Consider the following 20,522-nt stretch of genomic DNA (forward strand, 5'->3'; position numbering starts at 1 on the left):
TTATTCACCCTATCCATGCCCCTAATGACTTTATAAACCTCTAATAAGGTCACCCCCTCAGCCTCTGATGCTCCAGGGAAAATAGCCCCAGCCTATAGCTCAAACCCTCCAAGCCTGGCAACATCCTCGTAAATCTTTTCTGAACCTTTTCAAGTTTCGCAACATCTTTCCTTAAGCAGGGCGACAAGAACTGAACGTGGCATTGTAATTCAAAGCCCCCTCTGCATCGATAGGCCTCTCCCTATCAATGACCCAGCACCTAGTCCTGAAGAAGGGTAATAGCTGGAACATTCCCACCCGCAACATGCTGCCTGGCTTCTTCCTGCTCTTCCTAACCACAGCCCCGCCCCCAAAGGTCACGGCCCCGCCCACTGGCTGGCGCGCTCCCGCTGAGGGTGGGGCGGGGCCGTGCGCGCGCCCCGGGGTAGTGGCAGCCGCGGGGCCGCGCCCGCATTCCGCTCAGCGCCAGGGAAGCGGCGCCATGTCGGAGCCGGAGCGGCTGGAGAACCACCGCATCCGGAACTTCAAAAACAAGGGCCGTGATGTCGAGGTACCGGGGCCGTGGGGGGGATGCGTGTGCTAGGCCAGGCCGGTGACTGGGCCTTAATCCCGGGGGCCCGAATCACTCCGATACTGGGGGAAGGTGGGGGCTTAGTGTTGGCCCCGGGAGGCGGGGGAGGGTCACTGGGAAACCGGGACCGGGCCTCGGCCTCTCACCGGCGGCCGCCGCCGCCTCCTCCCAGGGCCCAGCCTCCCGCGAGCCACCACCGGGAGGGCGCTGGTGTCCTGCTCCTATCACGGAGGCACCAGCTTCTGTTCTGGAGGCAAAGGTTCGATTCCTGCCCATGGAAGATGCTGACATTTCAATTCAATAAAAATTCTGGAATTCGAAGCTCATGCTGCCCCTGAAACCATTTCTCGATTTTGTAAAAACTCATCGGGTTCACTAGTGGTTTTGAGTGAGGGAAAGCTGCTGACTTGACCTGGTCTTGTCTGTTTGTGACTCCAGACCTACAGGAATGTGGTTAATTGATCATACAGTCATATACAAAACCGGAGTAGACTCTTCTGCCCTTTGAACCTACTCTAACCATTTATTATGGTCATGGGTGATCATCCATTCAGCAGCCTGTTTCTAATTTTTCCCCATGTCCCCTGATCCCTTTTGTCCCAAGTGTTACTTCTTCCTTGAAACCATACAATATTTTGGCTTTGACTGCTTTCTGTGGTGGAGAATTTAACCTGCTTGCTATTCTCTGGGCAATAAAATTTCACCAAATTTCAGACCCAGATAGTTTACCCTGTATCCTTAAACTGTGACCCCTGATTCTGGACCCCCCCCCATACCAAATTTTGGAATTTTACATTTATTTCCCACATCCAAATCAATATATGTTGTGAATAGCAAGAGATGCTAGCAGTGGCCTCTGTGGCACCCCACTAATCACAGCCTGCCATTGAGAAAAAGACCTATTTATTCATACTGTTTCTTTGCAGACCTTGTCCAAACACCACTATCATCATCCTTCGGCATGTTCTGTCCCACCAGCAGAGGTGGTGATACAGTGGTATATAGTCAGATGAAAACTGCCTGAAAGTGACCAGGTAGTTGTCTGAGCTGAACTATTTTGAGTTGCTTCATCAGTATTTCTCCATTATAAGGTCAGAAGTGGGGTGTTCACCTGTCATATATAAGGCACATGCCAGGAGTTTGATGGAATACTCCCCACTTGCCTGGCTAAATGCAGTCCCAACAACAGTCAAATCTGACACTACCTAGGAATTACCAGGCTGTCTGACTGACTGGCACCCAGTTTGCAACCTTCAATGTTTACTCCTTCACTGACACTCAGTAGCAGCAGTGTGACCCATCTGCAAGATGCACTGCAGATAATTCACCGAAGATCCATGATTAGCATCTTCCAAACCCGTGACTACTTCCATCTAGGAGGATAAGGGCAACAGATATGTGAGAACACCAGCACCTTTACACATTGTGCTGATTTAGAAACCCGTCACTGGGTCAAAGTCTTGGAATTCCTGTCTGTACTGCAGTGGTTCAAGAAGACAGCTCTCCACCACCTTCTGGACATTTAGGGATGGGCAGTAAACAGGGCTGACCCAGTCAGTGTCACTTGCATCCTGTGAAAGGAAAGTAAAACTATTTTGTCCCATGTCCTTATCTCACCCATCCCAAAGTAAATAACCTCTCACTTCCCACATTATGATATGTTGGGGCAGGTGGCGGTGGTAATGCAACTGGCTGGCAATTCAGAACCTCAGTCTGAATGCGTGGATTTCAATCCCACCATGACAGATTTCGTTACAATTTTGGAATAAAGAGCTGCTCTGATTGTGTCAGTATAACCACTGTAGATCATTCTTAAAAACTCCTCTGGTTGTCTAATGCCCATTTCGGGAAGGAAACTGCTTACCTGGTCTGGCCTAATGGGATTCCAGACCCACAGCAATGTGGTTGCCTCTTAACCACCCTCTGAACAATAACTGGTGCCTTAGCCAGCCATAGCCACATAATGTGAACAAAATTAAAAAGAAATCTGTTAGTTTTGTGCACACACACTTACCATATCCTCTCAACTTACATTTCAACTAGCTTTTTTTAAAAAAATTCAGTCGTGGGATGTTGGCGTTGCTAGCTAGTCAGCAATTATTGCCCATCCCTAGCTGTCCTTTCGATCTGAATGACTTGCTAGGGCAGTTTAAGAGTCAGCTACATTATGGTGTCTGGAGTCACATGTAGGCCAGACCAGGAAGGCAGATTTCCTTCCCTGAAGGACAGTAGTGGGCCAGATGGGCCTTTCCTGACAATTGACGATGGTTTCATGGTCATCAGTAGATTCTTAATTGGAGATTTTGTTTTATTGAATTCAAATTCCACCATCTGCTGTGGCAAGATTTGAATCTGAGTCCCCAGAACATTAGCTGAGTTTCTAGATTAGTAGTCTAGCGTTAATACCACTAGGCCATTGCCTCCCCTTTGTACCATCAGCAAATTTGGGCACATTGCAGTTCTGCTGAAGGATCATTGGATTTGAAACCTTAACTCGGCTTCTATCTCTGTTGATGCTGATGCTGACCTGCTGAGTTTCTCCAGCACTTCCTGTTTGTTTCAGTAAATAACATAGATTGTAAATAGTTAAGACCCCAGCACTGATCGTTGTGTGCTACATCGGTTTCAGTTTGCTAACCTGAAAACAATCCATTTATTAGTGTAGGTGAAGGATTGCTCAAGTAACATATTAACCCTAGAACCATGCATTCTTGTTTTGTTTTGCAACCTTTTGTGTGGCATGTCATCAAATGCATTTTAGAAATCCAAATACGCCATATCTATTGGTTGTCCCTTATCCACCCTGCTTTTTCCATTGTCAAAGATTCTGATCAATGTGTTAAATGCCTTTTCTGTTCAATAGAAGCAGGTTGACTCTGCATGAATATTTTATGATTTCTAAATGTACTCCTGTTATCTTAACAATAGTTCCCAGCGGGTCTTGTGATTTTCGTCTGTCCTCCTCCTCTTCTCCCCTCTGATCTATTGGATGAAGGTGTTGCGTTTGTTCTATTCTAGTATGCTGCAATGTATCCTGAATCTTTGCAATTTTAGACAATTGCAACTCACTCAACAGTTATCTCTGCAGTAATTCTGTTAAGGCACAGGAATTACAAGTCATGAAGTACAGAGTACTGTCAGTCTTTAGTCCCATTAGTTTTCCCAGTATTTTTTCTCTTGTGATTGTTTTGAGTTCACTGATCCCTCTGGCCTCTTGATATTATAATATTTTTGCGGTGCTTTTGGGTCTTTTACTGTGAAAAAAGGATTAAGTACTTGTTCAAAGTATTCACAATTTCCTCATTTCACCTGCCCAGCCCTCTCAGAATTTAATGTTTCAATAAAATCTCTTATTCTTCTAAACTTCTCATCTTTTCTTTATAAGTCAAGTCCATCACTCCACAGAGCAGCCTAGAGAACCTGCTTTGTACTGATTCCAGTATCCAATATAATCTGTTCTTAAACAACGAGACCAATCTATACACAGTACTCCAGATGTGGTCTTAGCCAAGCCCTGTACAATTGGAGCAAGACTTGCCTATTTTTGTACTCCATTACTTTGAAGATTCCATTTGCATTCATTATTATTTGCTGCATTTGCATGCTAAAGTTTTGAGATTCACATACAAGAAAACCATGATTTTTTTTTACTGACTCAATGAGCTCCTGTCCCATGCAATTATCCTTTAGGTGATGCCTTATCAAATACCTTTTGAAAGTACGAGTATATTACATCTACTGGTTCATTGCCTTATAATCCGCCAAGCTTGTAACATTCTGAATGAACTTTTTAACTGATTATGTAAAAAGTACCAAAGTAAAGGGAAAACATTTATGTTGTATGAGAAGACCGTGTTGATTGGTGGCGAGTGGACTCTGATAGTGGAGGCATTGCCACAGGGAACGTAGTAATTAGATGATTGACAGTTAACTGCCAAGCTTTGTCGAAATTTTGTACTCTGATTGTAAAGAAGACACTAATTCAATATTGTTTAAACATCATTCAGTCAGCAACTAATACAGTAAGCGACAGAAAAAATATCTCTGCCCACTTTGACTTCCTAACATGACCTAAGACACTCTCCAATACATTATACTGTATTCTGCACAGAATTCATATTTTAGAGGACTAGTCCAAAGTTACTGACCCCGTCCAACAGGCTCAGTTCTCCCCATTTCACCGAGTCTAAATTCAATAATCATCAAAATGTTCTTCCCAACCCTCATTGAATCCCTAAACAGACTTCCAGCAGTGATGCCCTCTCCAGTAAGTTGTTCTTGCTGGTTCAGGGTAAATCTTCCAGTGTTCTTAAATCTCCATATCCTGTCTGATAGTAGAGAGAGAGCAGTCTTTCCCCCTGCTGTTCATTATAGCTGCTGTTTCTCTTGTCTTCAGGCACTCCGGATAGCAGCAAGCACTTAGCATTAGTTCCAATACTGGTCAACTTGAGACCTTGCTTACAGGTATCCTTGTATCACTGACATGTAGGATCGGTTGGTCTTGTGCTGATACTAAGCTCCCTATACAGCATGTCTTCGAGAATGTAGCTTTCATCCATTTGGATCACATGACCCAGCTAAGAGAATTGCTGCTGACTCTAACAGAAACGTGCTGGAATACCTGCAGACTGGTATCGTTCCATGTATGAGACTCCATCCTGGCAGAATATTTTCAATCTTGACTGAGGCAGCAAAGGCCGTTCAGGTTTTTCGTGTCTTACAAAGAACAAAGAAAATTACAGCACAGGAATAGGCCCTTCGGCCCTCCAAGCCTGCGCCGATCCAGATCCTTTGTCTAAACCTGTCGCCTATTTTCCAGGGATCTGTATCCCTCTGCTCCCTGCCCGTTCATGTATCTGTCTAGATACATCTTAAATGACGCTATCGTGCCCACCTCTACCACCTCCGCTGGCAACGCGTTCCAGGCACCCACCACCTTCTACATGAAGAACTTTCCACGCATATCTCCCTTAAACTTTTCCCCTCTCACCTTGAAATTGTGACCCCTAGTAATTGAGTCCCCCACTCTGGGAAAAAGCTTCTTGCTATCCACCCTGTCTATACCTCTCATGATTTTGTAGACCTCAATCAGGTCACCCCTCAACCTCCGTCTTTCTAATGTAAATAATCCTAATCTACTCAACCTCTCTTCATAGCTAGCGTCCTCCATGTACGGCAACATCCTGGTGAACCTCCTCTGCACCCTCTCCAAAGCATCCACATCCTTTTGGTAATGTGGCGACCAGAACTGTACGTAATATGCCAAATGTGGTCGAACCAAAGTCCTATACAACTGCAACATGACTTGCCAACTCTTGTACTCAATACCCCGTCCGATGAATGAAAGCATGCCGTATGCCTTCTTGACCACTCTATCGACCTGTGTTGTCACCTTCAGGGTACAATGGACTTGAACACCCAGATCTCTCTGTGCATCAATTTTCCCCAGGGCTTTTCCATTTGCCGTATAGTTTGCTCTTGAATTGGATCTTCCAAAATGCATCATCTCGCATTTGCCTGGATTGAACTCCATCTGCCATTTCTCTGCCCAACTCTCCAATCTATCTATATTCTGCTGCATTCTCTGACAGTCCCCTTCACTGTCTGCTACTCTGCCAATCTTAGTGTCATCTGCAAACTTGCTAATCAGACCATCTATACCTTCCTCCAGATCATTTATGTATATCACAAACAACAGTGGTCCCAACACGGATCCCCGTGGAACACCACTGGTCACAGTTCTCCATTTTGAGAAATGCCCTTCCACTACAACCCTGTGTCTCCTGTTGCCCAGCCAGTTCTCTATCCATCTAGCTAGTACACCCTGGACCCCATGCAACTTCACTTTCTCCATCAGCCTACCATGGGGAACCTTATCAAACGCTTTACTGAGGAAGGGTCACCGGACCTGAAATGTTAACTCTGTTTTCTCCTCCACAGATGCTGCCAGACCTGCTGAGCTTTTCCAGCAACTTTGTTTTTGTGCCTTACTGAAGTCCATGTATATGACATCTACAGCCCTTCCCTCATCTATCAACTTTGTCACTTCCTCAAAGATCACAGCATGGAGAAGTGCGGGTAAAGAGTTGGTATTAGAAGGCTCACATCCCATGAGTGAATAAAACAAACTACACAAGATCTATTTAAAACAGTCATATTACAGATATAAATGAAGAAGATTGAATCCTTTTACTCTCAACAACAACTTTACAGATACTCAAACCTTAGTGAAGAGTCATAGAGTCATGGAAGGAAGACCCTTCAGTCCAACTCGTCCTTGCTGACTAGATATCCTTTATAATTCTAGTCCCGTTTGCCAGCATTTGGCCCATATCCCTCTAAGCCCTAACTATTCATATATCCATCTGGATGCCTTTTAAATGTTGTAATTGTACCAGCCTCCACCACTTCCTCTGGCAGCTCATTCCATATATGCACCACCCTCTGTGAAAATGTTGCCCCTTTTATATCTTTCCCCTCTCACCTTAAACCAATGCTGTCTAGTTTTAGACTCCCCCACCTCAGGGAAAAGACGTTGTCTCTTTACACGACCTCCCAACTCCTGTGCTCAGTGCACCGACCAATAAAGGCAAGCATACCAAACATCCCCTTCACTATCCTGTCTACTTGCGACTCCACTTCAAGGAACTATGAACCTGCAATCCAAGGTCTCTTTGTTCAGCAACACTCCCCAGGCCCTTATTTGCCTTTCCAAAATGCAGCACCTCACATTTATCTAAATTAAACTCCATCTGAAACTCATTGGCCCATCTGATCAAGATCCCATTGTACTTTGAGGTAACTTTTTTCGCTGTTCACTACAAGTCCAGTTTTAGTGTCATCTGCAAACTTACTAACCATACCTCCTGTGTTCACATCCAAATCATTTATATAAATGACAAAAAGCAGTGGACCCAGCACCGATCCTTTTGGCACACCACTGGTCTGAAAAGCACCCCTCCACCACCACAGTCTATCTTCCACCTTTGAGTCAGTTCTGTATCCAATTAACTAGTTCTCCCTGTATTCCATGTTGTCTAACCTTGCTAACCAGTCTACAATGCAAAACCTTGTCGAATGCCTTACTGAATTCCATATAAATCACATCCACTGCTCTGCCCTCATCAATCCTCTTTGTTACTTCTTCAAAATACTCAATCAAGTTAGTGAGACATGACTTCCCACGCACAAAGCCATGCTGGCTATCTCTAATCAGCCCTTTCCTGAAGAGTTAACCTATCTCCACTTTAAAGGCCCTTGTTCAGTGGCACATCTGTAATTGGGTTTTTCCAACAAATGCAACAAACTTTTTTTTAACTTGCACCTTATGAACCGACACACTCAATAAACAGCCAAAATTATGAACCTGAAATACTGAAAGTTTTGTGTATCATTGCGATCTTTCGATGTCCAAGTAACCAGTTGAGAATGTGAGCGAGAAGGCTCTCTGCCAGTAATTTTTATATAAGGCAAAGTTGCATTATTTAAGTGATTTATGTTGTAAATAAAGTACAGCAGTGATGTGCATACCCCTGGATTATGTTTCATTACTTAGTGAGTGTGTTTACATTGATTATGTGGACCTCTTGATCAACTGGTGCACTCCTGGTCCCATAGGTGCTAATTAATAAAACATTTGCTGTACTTGCATTCACAAAAGTGCTATTTTCTTTAGTTATTGCCTCTTCCTCAACAAACTGTTAAAGCAGCTGACAAAATCCATGTCTTGTGCACCTTTCTACTTCTGGAGTTCTCTTTAGCAACTCAAGACTTTTTTTTCCAATCCCTATATGTGTTGAAGACAATTGTTAACAAAATTCCTGTTGCTAAGGACCTTTTCTGTCCCATTGAGCCTGCACACGGCCTCATCTTCTGGATAGTGTCTGTGTTGCTGAATTCCTGTCGCTAGGTAACAACAATTTTTTTCTATTGTTTTGGTTTGCTCATGCACTGAGCTGTTCTGTTCAGTGGTTTAACCACCACATTAAAATACTCGCAATCGAACAAATTTCCAATACCCTGACTCCACTCTCAGAATTCAAAAGTGAAACTCCCATCTTCCCTTTCCTATCACTTACAATATAGAAATACAAATCAGATTCAAAGCTCTACACGTTCTGTCCACTTCAGAGCCGTCATACCCTGTAACATTTTTACTGTTGTGCAGAGGTCTGCACTCGGCAGTGGCTCCCGGAAATGGAAGCCGTTTGTTAGCATGTCGATCAGTGTGCATAGAGCTACACAGTGACTCTGCAGCCACATACCCTACAGGGGATGTCATTTACGACCCAAATTTCCAAATAATAATATATCTCGAATCCTCATAACAAGAAATATTGTGCACTTTGTGTAGGCATTACTGTGAAGGACTCAGTTCATTACGAAGAAATGATGTCAATTTTGATCACTGACTAATGTTGCATTATGTCTTTTTGATGTTATAGACTATGAGAAAACAGCGAAATGAAATCACGATTGAATTACGAAAGGCAAGTATTGGAGCCTTAGCTTTGTGCTGAAGAAGGGAATAGGTGGGCTGGATGGGAAGAGACAAACAAGGCAAGGGAACACACGAATGATAGGACTCTGCGAACCACTGAGGATCAGAGGCACCTTGGTCTGCATGTACACCCATCCCTTAAGGTAGCGGGATAGATAGATAAAGTGGCTAAAATGGCATGTGGAATACCTGCCTTTATTAACTGAGGCATAGAATTTAAAAGTAGGGTGGTTATGCTGGAACTGTGTAAAATGTTGGTTAGGCCACAGGTAAGAGTATTATATGAAGTTCAAATGTGCAATTCACACTTAGAGGAGGATTGTGACTGCACTGGAGAGGGTGCAGATGAGATTTATCAGGATGTTGCTGGGCTGGAGAGTTTCACTTATGAAAAGAGATTTGACAGACTGCGAGATAGTAAGAACTGCCGATGCTGGAGTCTGAGATAACACGGTGTGGAGCTGGAGGAATACAGCACGCCAGGCAGCATCAGAGGAGCAGGAAAGTTGATGGTTCGGGTCGGGACGCTTCCAATTGTTTTCCTTGGAGCAGGGGAGACTGAGGGAGACGCGATTGAGTTGTATAAAATTATGAGGGGCATGGACAGGGTAGACTGGAAGGAACATCCTCCTTGGTGGAGGGATCAGTGACCAGGGGCATAGATTTAAGGTAAGGTATAGGAGATTTAGAGGAGATGTGATGTAACATGTTTACGAACTGCTTTGTCTCTGTCTGAGAGAAAGCAAGAGATTTCCTTCAGTACCCTGAGGATAAAATCAAAGACTTTGCAAGAGAAGCTACATTAGCCTTGGTGCTACTTCCACATCTGGGGTTATCTGGTTGCACAACTTTCAACCGTGAATGTTGATGGAGCATTACTTTAACATTTTTCAGCAAATTGTCTAATGTGATTAATGGATTGGTATTGGGTGGAAGATCATCCATTTAGATGTTTTGTTATGAACAGTTTGTTATTTTTGTGAAGTGGTTTGGTGTTTAGTATTCTACTAGAGATGTACCAATAAAGTGCTTGTCACAGAATTTCTGCCTGTTCTTTATGTTAAATTTTTGTCTTTTCAGAATAAGCGAGATGAACACTTGCTAAAGAGACGAAATGTGCCTCAGGAGGAGGTTCTCGATGACTCTGATATTGACGGTGATTTCAGAGTTGTAAGTAATACTTTCACTGACAGAACTGGACTAGGAGAAATCAAAAGTGAAGTTTGGTTCACTTGGAATTGGGATCAGAATGTATGTACAGAGCCTAGAGAGGAAATTAATGTAGCCACTAAACCTGAAGACCCAAGAGCTTCTGAAACAGACCTTAGCTAACAGTGTTTTAAGCTCAATTGTATCAAGTTACTTGGCAAATTGACTACAATTTCAACAAATCAATGCTGTTGTGGCAAAAATAGTTTTTCCTTCAAATAGTCACACTTTTTGCAATGTAGGTACTTTCGTGATTTTGTATTTTTCTTTATGAAGTGTCCAATGATTCTGTATCTATGGGATTTCTCTGGACACCCAGACTGAGTCTCCTCCTCATCAGTGAATGGGAGAGTAGGCAGTTGTGGACTATGTGTTTATGCTGCAGCTTCCTTCCACACTACTTCATCCTTCCCTATCAACATATCATAAGACATAGGAGCAGAAATTAGGCCATTCGGCCCATCGAATCTGCTCTGCCATTCAATCATGGCTGATAAGTTCCTCAACCCCATTCTCCCGCTTTCTCCCAATATCATAGAAAATAGGAGCAGGAGTTGGCCATTCAACATTTAAAGCCCATTCAATCATTTGTTATGATCATGGCTGATCATCTAACTCAGTAGAACTTTCCCAATATCCTTTGATCCCTTTAGCCCCAAGTGCTAACTACAACTCCTTCTTGAAATCATACAGTGTTTTGGCCTTGATTGTTTTCTGTGGAAGCAAATTTTAAAGGCTCACCACTTTCTGGGTGAAGAAATTGCTCTTCATCTCAATCCTAAATAATCTACCCCTTAACCTTAAACTGTTCCCCTGGTTCTGGACTCCCCTGCCATTGGGAACATCCTTTCTGCATGTATGTTGTCTAGTCTTGTTAGGGTTTTGTAGGGTTCTGTAAGATAACGTTATTCTTCTGAACTCTAGCGAATATAATCTTAAATGATGCAACCTCTCCTCATACATCATCTCAGGAATCAGTACGGTAAACCTTCATTGCACTCCCTTTATAGCAAGAACATCCTTCTGCAAATAAGACCAAAACTGTATGCAATATTCCAGTTGTGGTCTCACCAAGGCCCTGAATAATTACAGAATGATATCCCTGCTCTCGGTATGAAGGCTAACATGCCATTTGCCTCCTTCGCTGCCTGCAGAACGTGCTTGCTTAATTTCAGTGACTGGTGTACAAGGATACCCAGGTCTTGTTGCACATTCCCCTCTCTCAATTTACAGCCATTCGGATAATTTGCCATTCGATTTGGATACCAAAGAGAATAACCTCACACTTATCCACATTATAATGATTTGCCATACATTTGATCACTCATTCAGCTTGTCGAAATTGGACTGAAGCATCTCTGCATCCTCCTTACAGCTCACTGTCCTGTCAAACTTTGTGTCACAAATCTGCTCTATTTCTTTCTCTGTCAAGAACCTATCTAAATTCTTGTTGAATGTATCTGTGTTATTTGACTCAACTAGTTCCTTTGGTTGTGCTTTCAATATCCTTGCCAATCCCTGGGGAAAGGAGTTGTTCCTAAATTTCCTCCACGATTTATTAATAGTTTGATGGTCTAGATGTGCAGATGACGACTCCACTGGCAGCTGAGATCAATATTACATTCATAAATGTAACAAACTATTTCCGAACGTTAAAGACCACTGGTGCCCCCGACTCTCAACTTCTCTTTTCTAGAGAAGAGAACTCCAACCTGTTCAGTTTGTTCTTCATGGGTATAACTGGTCAGTTGCAATATCTTCCTTGTAAATTTTTTCACTTTCTCGATTGCCTCCATATCCTTTCTTTTTGAGAGAATGTGGAATGCACTGCACCAAGTAACCATAATGGAGTACCTGATGGACAGAGGTATAATTTTGGTCTCTTATTTGAGAAAGGATATCATTGCATTAGAGTCTGGGTTAAAGTCCCACCTACCCTAGACATGTGGTGTAGCATGACTGAACATGTTGATTTCAAGTATCTATGATTGTGTTAGAAGCAGTTCAGAGAAGATTCACTTGGCTCATTCCTGGAATGAAGGGCTTATGAAGAAAGGTTGGTATTCGTTGGAGTTCAGAAGAATGAGAGATAATCTCATCATGTGTGTAAGGTATAACATATAAGATCCTGAGAGGACTTGATAGGGTGGATTCTGAGAGGATGTTTCCCTTTGTAGGAGAGACTAGAACCAGAACTAGAAAATCTCCTCTTGTTATGACTCAATTGATCAGGTGAACTGATTCCCTAGACCCACTAATCCTGGATCATCTCATTAGAAAGATTTAATCAAAGCACGTAAAGTCCGTGATTTACCTGGGACTGAAGTTATTGGAAAACACTGATCAGGTTCCTGTACTTTACCAGAGATAGCAGGAACTGCAGATGCTGGAGAATCCGAGACAACAAGGTGCAGGGCTGGATGAACACAGCAGGCCAAGCAGCATCATAGGAGCAGAGAGGCTGACGTTTCGGGCCTAGACCCTTCATCAGAAAAGGGGGAGGGGAAAGGGGTTCTGAAATAAATAGGGAGAGAGTGGGAGGCGGATAGAAGAGGGATAGAGGAGAGGATAGGTGGAGAGGAAACAAACAGGTCAAAGAGGCGGGGATGGAGCCAGTGAAGGTGAGTGTAGGTAGGGAGTTAGGAAGGGGATAGGTCAGTCCAGGGAGGACGGACAGGTCAAGGGGGCGGGATGAGGTTGGTAGGGACAAGTCTCTCCATGACTCCCTTGTCCGCTCCACACTCCCCTCCAGCTCCACTACACCCGGCACTTTTCCCTGCAACCGCAGGAAGTGCTACACCTGCCCCCATACCTCCTCCCTCACCCCCATCCCAGGCCCCAAGAAGACTTTCCACATCAAGCAGATGTTCACCTGCACATCTGCCAATGTGGTATACTGCATCCGCTGTACCCGGTGTGGCTTCCTCTACATCGGGGAAACCAAGCGGAGGCTCGGACCGCTTTGCAGAACACCTACGCTCGGTTCGCAATAAACAACTGCACCTCCCAGTCGCGAACCATTTCAACTCCCCCTTCCATTCCTCAGACGACATGTCCATCCTGTTCCTCCTGCAGTGCCACAACGATGCCACCCGAAGGTTGCAGGAACAGCAACTCATATTCCGCTTGGGAACCCTGCAGCCCAATGGTATCAATGTGGATTTCACAAGTTTCAAAATCTCCCCTCCCCCTACCGCATCCCAAAACCAGTCCAGCTCTTCCCTGCCTCCCTAACCTGTTCTTCGTCCCACCTATCCCCTCCTCCCACCTCAAGCCCCACCTCCATCTCCTACCGACCAACCTCATCCCGCCCCCTTGACCTGTCCGTCCTCCCTGGACTGACCTATCCCCTTCCTAACTCCCTACCTACACTCACCTTCACTGGCTCCATCCCCGCCTCTTTGACCTGTTTGTTTCCTCTCCACCTATCCTCTCCTCTATCCCTCTTCTATCTGCCTCCCACTCTCTCCCTATTTATTTCAGAACCCCCTTCCCCTCCCCCTTTTCTGATGAAGGGTCTCGGCCCGAAGCGTCAGCCTCTCTGCTCCTATGATGCTGCTTGTCCTGCTGTGTTCATCCAGCCCTGCACCTTGTTGTCCCTGTACTTTACCGTTTGTTATAAATGAGTAAATTCTAATCACAAGTTAACAACTATGAACTGTTAATACATGGGTTCTACTAGTTAAAACTCTTGCCTTTCATTTTAAACCCCCTCCTCACACAGACTAACAAAAAGACTAGGCTTTATGTGAGGAGGGGAAAGAAACTGGGAATCACTGTTCATTAGCACCAGTCTCCAAATATCCCACAGTTGATCCTTTTGGTTTCCCAGGACTTTGTATTCTTCAAATTGTTTTCTCCAGGTTCTTCATGGAAGGTGAATAGGGCCTTGATGTTTCTAAAAAAGTTCATTTATGAGATATGGGCACTACTGGCTAGTCTAACATTTATTGTCTGTTCCTAATTGCCCGGAAGCAGTTAAAACCCATTGTTGTGGCGCTAGAGTCACATGTAGGCTAGACCAGGCAAGGGCAACACATTTCATTCCCTAAAGGACATTAGTGAACTAGTTGGGTTTCTACAGCAATTGAAAGTGGTTACATGATCGCCATAATCCTTGATTTTTATTCCAGATTTTTTCCATCAAATTCAGATTTCACTATCTGACATGATGGGATTCCCCAGAGAATTAAACTTGGGTATGGATTACTAGTCCAGTGACATTACCAGAATGCCACCATCTTCCCATCCACATCCAGGAGTACTGTATACAATTAATTCATCTTATTGAAGAAAAGACATACTTCTGTTAGAAATAGTTCAGAGAATGGTTAATCAAATGGTTACTGGCATGGAGGAGTTATCTAATGGAGAAAGGTTGGATTGGGCCTTTATCCATTGTCATTCAGATGACTGCAAGGTGATGTTATTGAAGCATGTATGAGCCTGAGGGGATTTGACATCATAGATGTGGAAAGAATGTTTTCCCTTGTGAGAGATTAGAACTAGGGCAGCGGTAGATAGATTTTTGACTGAGAATTGAGTGAAAAGCTGTTGAGGGAAGATAGGAAAGTGGAGTTGAGGGTTAGGGTTAACGATTCAAGAAGGCAGCTCACCAGCACTTTGCCAAAAGGCGACTAGGGATGGGGGCAGTCAATGCTGACCTAGCCAGCAATCACATGAATAAATTTTTAAAAATCACAACAGATCATTCATGAGCTTATCTAATGGCTAGGTAGGCTCAAGGGGCCAAATGCCCTACTCCGGTTCCTAATTCATTTGTTCATGTGTTCACTTCTTCACAAAAGGCACAGGACAGTTGGTACACTAACTGCAAAGTCTCTTAGTTTCTGGTTAAGGGCAACAGCTAACAGCAAGTCGTGAGAGAAAATAACTGGCTTTCTTCCGGTATTTTTATTGTGCAGAGAGAGAGAGAGAGACACACACTCTACCTACCTTTCCAAAGGTCTGAATGTTTCTCACTATATTATTCACACCCTTGAGCTGTTCTGCAAGTCAAAAACAGAGTTGTCATTAGGCTGATGACCTTTGGTATCCAGGATCGATTGCAAATTCACAAGCCAATCGGTTACTTGTTGCTGGCCAAATCTCACTCTGCACACACCCCATGGCAGCAGTTTAAACACCACACACAGTGAGTTTCTGTAATTTGTTTTTAGAAGTGTAGCAGTTCCTTCCACAAGCCTAAGTCATGTGTTTCAAAACAGTTGGAGTGTTGAATGTGGGTGTTGGGAATGGCTTACGGTGGAGTGGTAGTATTGATGGGCCTAGAGGTTAACTACTCCCATCAGTCTCTGGTCAGTAAGCTGCTGTGTCATTTTTATTTTACTTTAATCAAAAGTATTTTCCTATTGACAGCTTTTAAGACTGAACCTGTACCATGGAAAGAAGTGTAAATAAGTCTTTTGTTCTTTTGCAGCAATCAATCACGTTGTCGGGGATTGTGCAGGTGCGTGTAATATTAGGTCACTGCAGAATACTCGCTTTTCAACCTATCAGTTCTACATAAATTTATTTTGCACAATGTTATCTTTCATGCTCTGAATCTAAGCTTCAACAAAATCATTTATAAAAAGCAAATGTACTTCTTTTAAAAAAAGACTTTAAACATTCAGGTCATTTCTTAAATGCTACAGGATATAAATTGAAATATACTGATTTTTTTAGGGTGCTTCGAGTGACAATCCCGTGGTACAGCTCAGTGCAGTTCAAGCAGCCAGGTAATGCTCGATGTTTACATTTTGTTTCAGTTCAATATCTCATGAATTTTGTACAAACCATTGAATGATTACGACACAAAAGGAGGCCATTCAGCCCATCATATCTATTGAGTTTGTCTACAAAAGCAACTCAATTAGTCTCACTGCATAACCCCTTTCCCTAAAGCCCTGCACATCTTTTCAGAGATTCTCAGATTCATGGAAGTGTTATGGTGCAGAAAGAAGCCATTTGGCCCATGGTGTCTGCTCTGGCCATCCAAATGCATCGTGATTTTTGCTAATCTCTAAATAACCATGTCCTGTTGAATGTCTCAGCTGTTGCCTGGAATGAAAAGTCTCGGTTATGAGGAGAGACTGGATAGGTTGGATTTGTTTTCCTTGGAACAGAAGAGACTGAGGAGAGATCTGGTTGAGGTATATAAAATTGAGAGGTATAGATAGAGTAGATTGTGAGAATCCCTTCCCCATGGCAGATGCATCTAAGACCAGAGGGCGTATATTTAAGGTGAGGAGAAAGTGGTTTAGAGGACATATGAGAGAGACTTAGTTCACCCTCAGGGTAGTTGAAATATGGAACATGCTGCCTGAGATGGCGGTGGAGGCAGGTGCTCTTGCAACATTTACGAAGTTTCTGGATGAGTGCTTAAAGTGCCAGGGCATGGCAGACTATGGTCCAAGTCAGCGTAAATAGGTTTAGCGTAGTTTGGCATCTGTTTATACGCTGTATGACTCGATGTGGATATTTCAATCACTATGATGACTGTTGGAGAGGAACTTGCAAGTGGTAGAGTTCCAATGTATCTGCTGCCCTTGTCCTTCTAATGGTAGTGGTCATAGGTTTGTAGTGGTCTTGGGAGCCTTGGGGAATTTATTTAGTGTATCTTGTAGATGGTACACACTGCTGCTACTGAGCATCAGCTGTGGAGACTGTGAATGTTTATGGGTGTGCCAATCAAGCAGGCTTCTTTGTCCTGGATTGTGTCAAGCTTCTTGCATTTTTTTGGAGCTGCATCATCCAGGCAAGTGGGGAGTATTCCATCACACTCCTGACTTGTGCCTTGTAAATGGTGGACAGGCTTTGGGGAGTCAGGAGGTGAGTTACTTGCTGCAAGAAGTGTAGCCTCTGACCTGCCCTCGTAACCACAGTACTTAGATGATTAATTCACTTTGATTTTTGGTCAGTAGTAACTCCCAGGATAATGATAGTAGGGGATTCAGTGATGATGATGATGCTAATGAATGTTAAGGGACAGTAGTTAGATTCTGTATGGTCGAAAATGGTTATTGTCTGGTTTCTGTAGATATTGTCCAGGACTTGTTGTATATGTACACAGACTGCCTCAGTATCTGAAGAGTCACAACTGGTGCTGAACATTATGCAATCATTGGCAAATATCCTTACTTCTGACCTTAAGTTGGAGGGAGGAAGGTCTTTGATGAAGCAGCTGAGGATGGTTGTTCCTAGGACACTGCCCTGAGGAACTCCTGAGCTGAGGTGATTACTCTCTGACAGTTTTAAAGTCTTTTGCAAGGTGAGAAAAAGAACTTTTCCACACAGCGAGTAGTCAAGGTCTGGAACACACTACTTGGAAATGTGGCAGAGGCAGATTTAATTGAGGTATTTGAGAGGGCATTGGATGATCATTTAAATAGAAGCAATATGTGGGGAATGGCTTCCTTCTGCACCATAACAATTCTGTGAGCCTTGTTCTCCACTTGTATTATCAACCTGAAATCTGTGAGATGCACCCTTTTCTGTTTTACCTTAGTTTCCGTCTCTTTTCTCGTTGAGGGAACTCCAATTTTGTTGTACCTTTCCACCTTGCTGGAATGTATTTCAGTTGAACTGTCTCCACCTAAAGATAGCTTATTGTTCAATTATGGTTCTGCCCGCCGATCTTCAGTTCTAATTTGCAATTGATTTATCTCGCCTCATTCCTCAGAACTAGATCCAGCTATGTGTCCTTGCTTATTGGAAAAGAAGCAGACATTCTCAAAATTATTACTGTCCCAGTATATTGGGGGAGGGGATGCAGAATAGTGTAAGAGAACAGAGGGGCCCATAAGAGCATGTCCAGTGATCTCTGAAGGTATAGCAGTTAAGAAGGCATACGGGATTCTTGCGTTTAGTAATTGAGGAATAGGATATAAGAGCTGAGAGGTTATGTTGGAACAGTGTAAAACATTAATTAGACCATAGCTGGAGGACTGCATTTAGTTCTGGCCACTGCTCTGTGGGAAAGACTTAATCGTACGAGAAATGGTAGGGAGAAAACTTTGAGGATGTTGCCTGGACTGGAAAGTGTTAGTTATGAGGAATGGTTAGATTGGCTGGAGCTGTATGGAACACAGGAGGATGAGAGGGAACCTAATTGAGGTCTGCAGACTTATGAGGGGTTCAGATAGTGGGAAGGAAAGCCCTATTTCCTTTGGCTGAGGGGGTCCATAACCAAGGCACGTTGGAACATAGAAAGTAGGAGCAGGAGTAGGCCATTCAGTCCATTGAGCCTGCCCCATCATTCAGCATGATATGGCTGATCCTCTAACTCAGTGCCATACTCCCACGCTGTCCCCATGCCCCTTTAGTTTTTAGAAATCTGTTTTCATCTTAAATATATTCAGTGACCTCACCTTCTGTGGTAGAGAATTCCACACATTCTGTGGTAGAGAATTCCACAGGTTTACCAGCCTCTGAGTGAAGACATTTCTACTCGTCTCAATCCCAAATGGCCTAGGGATTGTGAGATCCAATCCTGATTGTGACTCCTTGTTCTGGGCCCGTCAACCGGGGGAAATATCATCCCTGCATCCAGTCTGTCCAGCCCTGTCAGAATTTTATACATTTCAGTGAGATCTCTTCTTATTCTTCTGAACTCCAGTAATCACAAGCCCAGTCGTGCACAGTGCTCCAGATGTGGTCTTACCAAGGTCCTGTACAGCAGTTGAAAGACTTTCTCATTCCTACACTCAAACCCTTTTGCAATGAAAACCAAAATAGCATTAGCCTTCATAACTGCTTGCTCTCAGTGACTAGTGTACACCCAGGTTCCTTAGCACATGAACATTTCCCGATCACGCATAGAATTTTCATAGAATCCCCACAGTGTGGAAGTAGACCATTTGGCCCATCAAGTCCACACCGATCCTCCAAAGAGCATCCCACCCCTTACCCTATCCCTGCATTTCCCACCCTAGACACTACGGGCAATTTAGCATGGCCAATCCACCTAACCTGCACACCTTTGGGCTATGGGAGGAAACCGGAGCACCCGAAGGAAACCCACGCAGACACGGGGAGAATGTGCAAACTGCACACAGACAGTTGCCCGAGGGTGGAATCGAACCCAGGTTTCTGGCTATGTGAGACAGCAGTGCTAACCACTGAGCCACTGTGCTGCCTTTTAAATAATACTCTACCATTGTATGGACAACTTCACAGTCTTGTATTGCATCTGTCATGCATTTTCTCATGTGCTCAGTAATCCAAATCCCCCTGAAGCTGCCTCCCCAACTTTCTCAATTTCATCTAGTTTTGTACTCCAGCAGACTTGGAAACATTACAGTTGATTCCCTTTTTCCAAATTGTTGATAGATTTAAAGTAAGAGATTTAGAGGGGTTCATCTGAGAAATATTTTCACCCAGAGTGTTTTGACGATCTGGAACTCATTGCCTGAAAGAGTGGCAGGAACTGAAACCCTAGTAACATCTAAAAAGTTTTTGAGTTCCCTAGGTCAAAATCCTGGAACACCATCCCTGACAGTATTGGTGGAGTCCCTAATGGGCAAATGGACTGCAGTGGTTCAAAAAGGTAGCTCTTACTGCCACATTAGGAGCAATTAGGGATGGACAACAAATGCTGAACAAGCCAATAATGCCCATTTCCCTCAATGAATGAAAAAAAATTGAAGTACCATAAAATACAGGGCTGTGGACCAGGAACTGGAAAGTGGGATGAGGCTGGATGACTAATAGTTGATCAACATGAATATGATTGGCTGAATGGTTTCTTTCCTTGCTGTAAATATTGCACAGCAGAGAGAAATCAGAGTGAGAAAACAGAATAACTTTTATAATTATTAAAATAACTCACTAGTAATGTCTCCAATTTCCATCAGTAATTATTTAGTTCTGCAGAAGAAATGCAGGATGAAAGAGTTTACATGTAATATGGACATAGAGGTACACAGCATGGTAAAAGGCCCTTCAGCCTAACTCGTCCATGCTACGCAGGTTTCCTGAACTGAACTAGTCCCCATTGCCTACATTTGGCCCATATCCCTCTAAACCTTTCCTATCCATTTATCTGTACGAATGTCTTAAACATAGTTGTACCCATCTCTACCACTTTCTTTAGCAGCTTGTTCCATATACATATCACCCTAGTGAAAAAATTGCCCTTCAGGTCCCTTTTAAATCTTTCCCCTCTCAGCTTAAAATTATGCCCTGTAGTTTTGGACTCCCCTATCCTGGGGAAAAGACTTCGGCTATTCATCTTATCCA

At 43.5% G+C, this 20,522-nt stretch overlaps 1 protein-coding gene across 1 annotated transcript in view; it reads left to right on the forward strand.

The window, feature by feature from the left end:
- Window positions 1-304: 304 nt before the first annotated feature.
- Window positions 305-20,522, forward strand: part of LOC125484847 (importin subunit alpha-4-like) — a 48,844-nt gene continuing 28,626 nt past the window's right edge. The window contains exons 1-5 of the mRNA XM_048605245.1: window positions 305-550; window positions 9,016-9,060; window positions 10,152-10,241; window positions 15,721-15,750; window positions 15,969-16,021. Of these exons, the coding sequence (XP_048461202.1) occupies window positions 305-550; window positions 9,016-9,060; window positions 10,152-10,241; window positions 15,721-15,750; window positions 15,969-16,021 (464 nt within the window). The remainder of the gene's footprint in view (window positions 551-9,015; window positions 9,061-10,151; window positions 10,242-15,720; window positions 15,751-15,968; window positions 16,022-20,522) is intronic.

The sequence above is a fragment of the Rhincodon typus genome, chromosome 14 (genome assembly GCF_021869965.1).
Source record: "Rhincodon typus isolate 14 chromosome 14, sRhiTyp1.1, whole genome shotgun sequence".
Lineage (NCBI taxonomy): Eukaryota > Metazoa > Chordata > Chondrichthyes > Orectolobiformes > Rhincodontidae > Rhincodon > Rhincodon typus.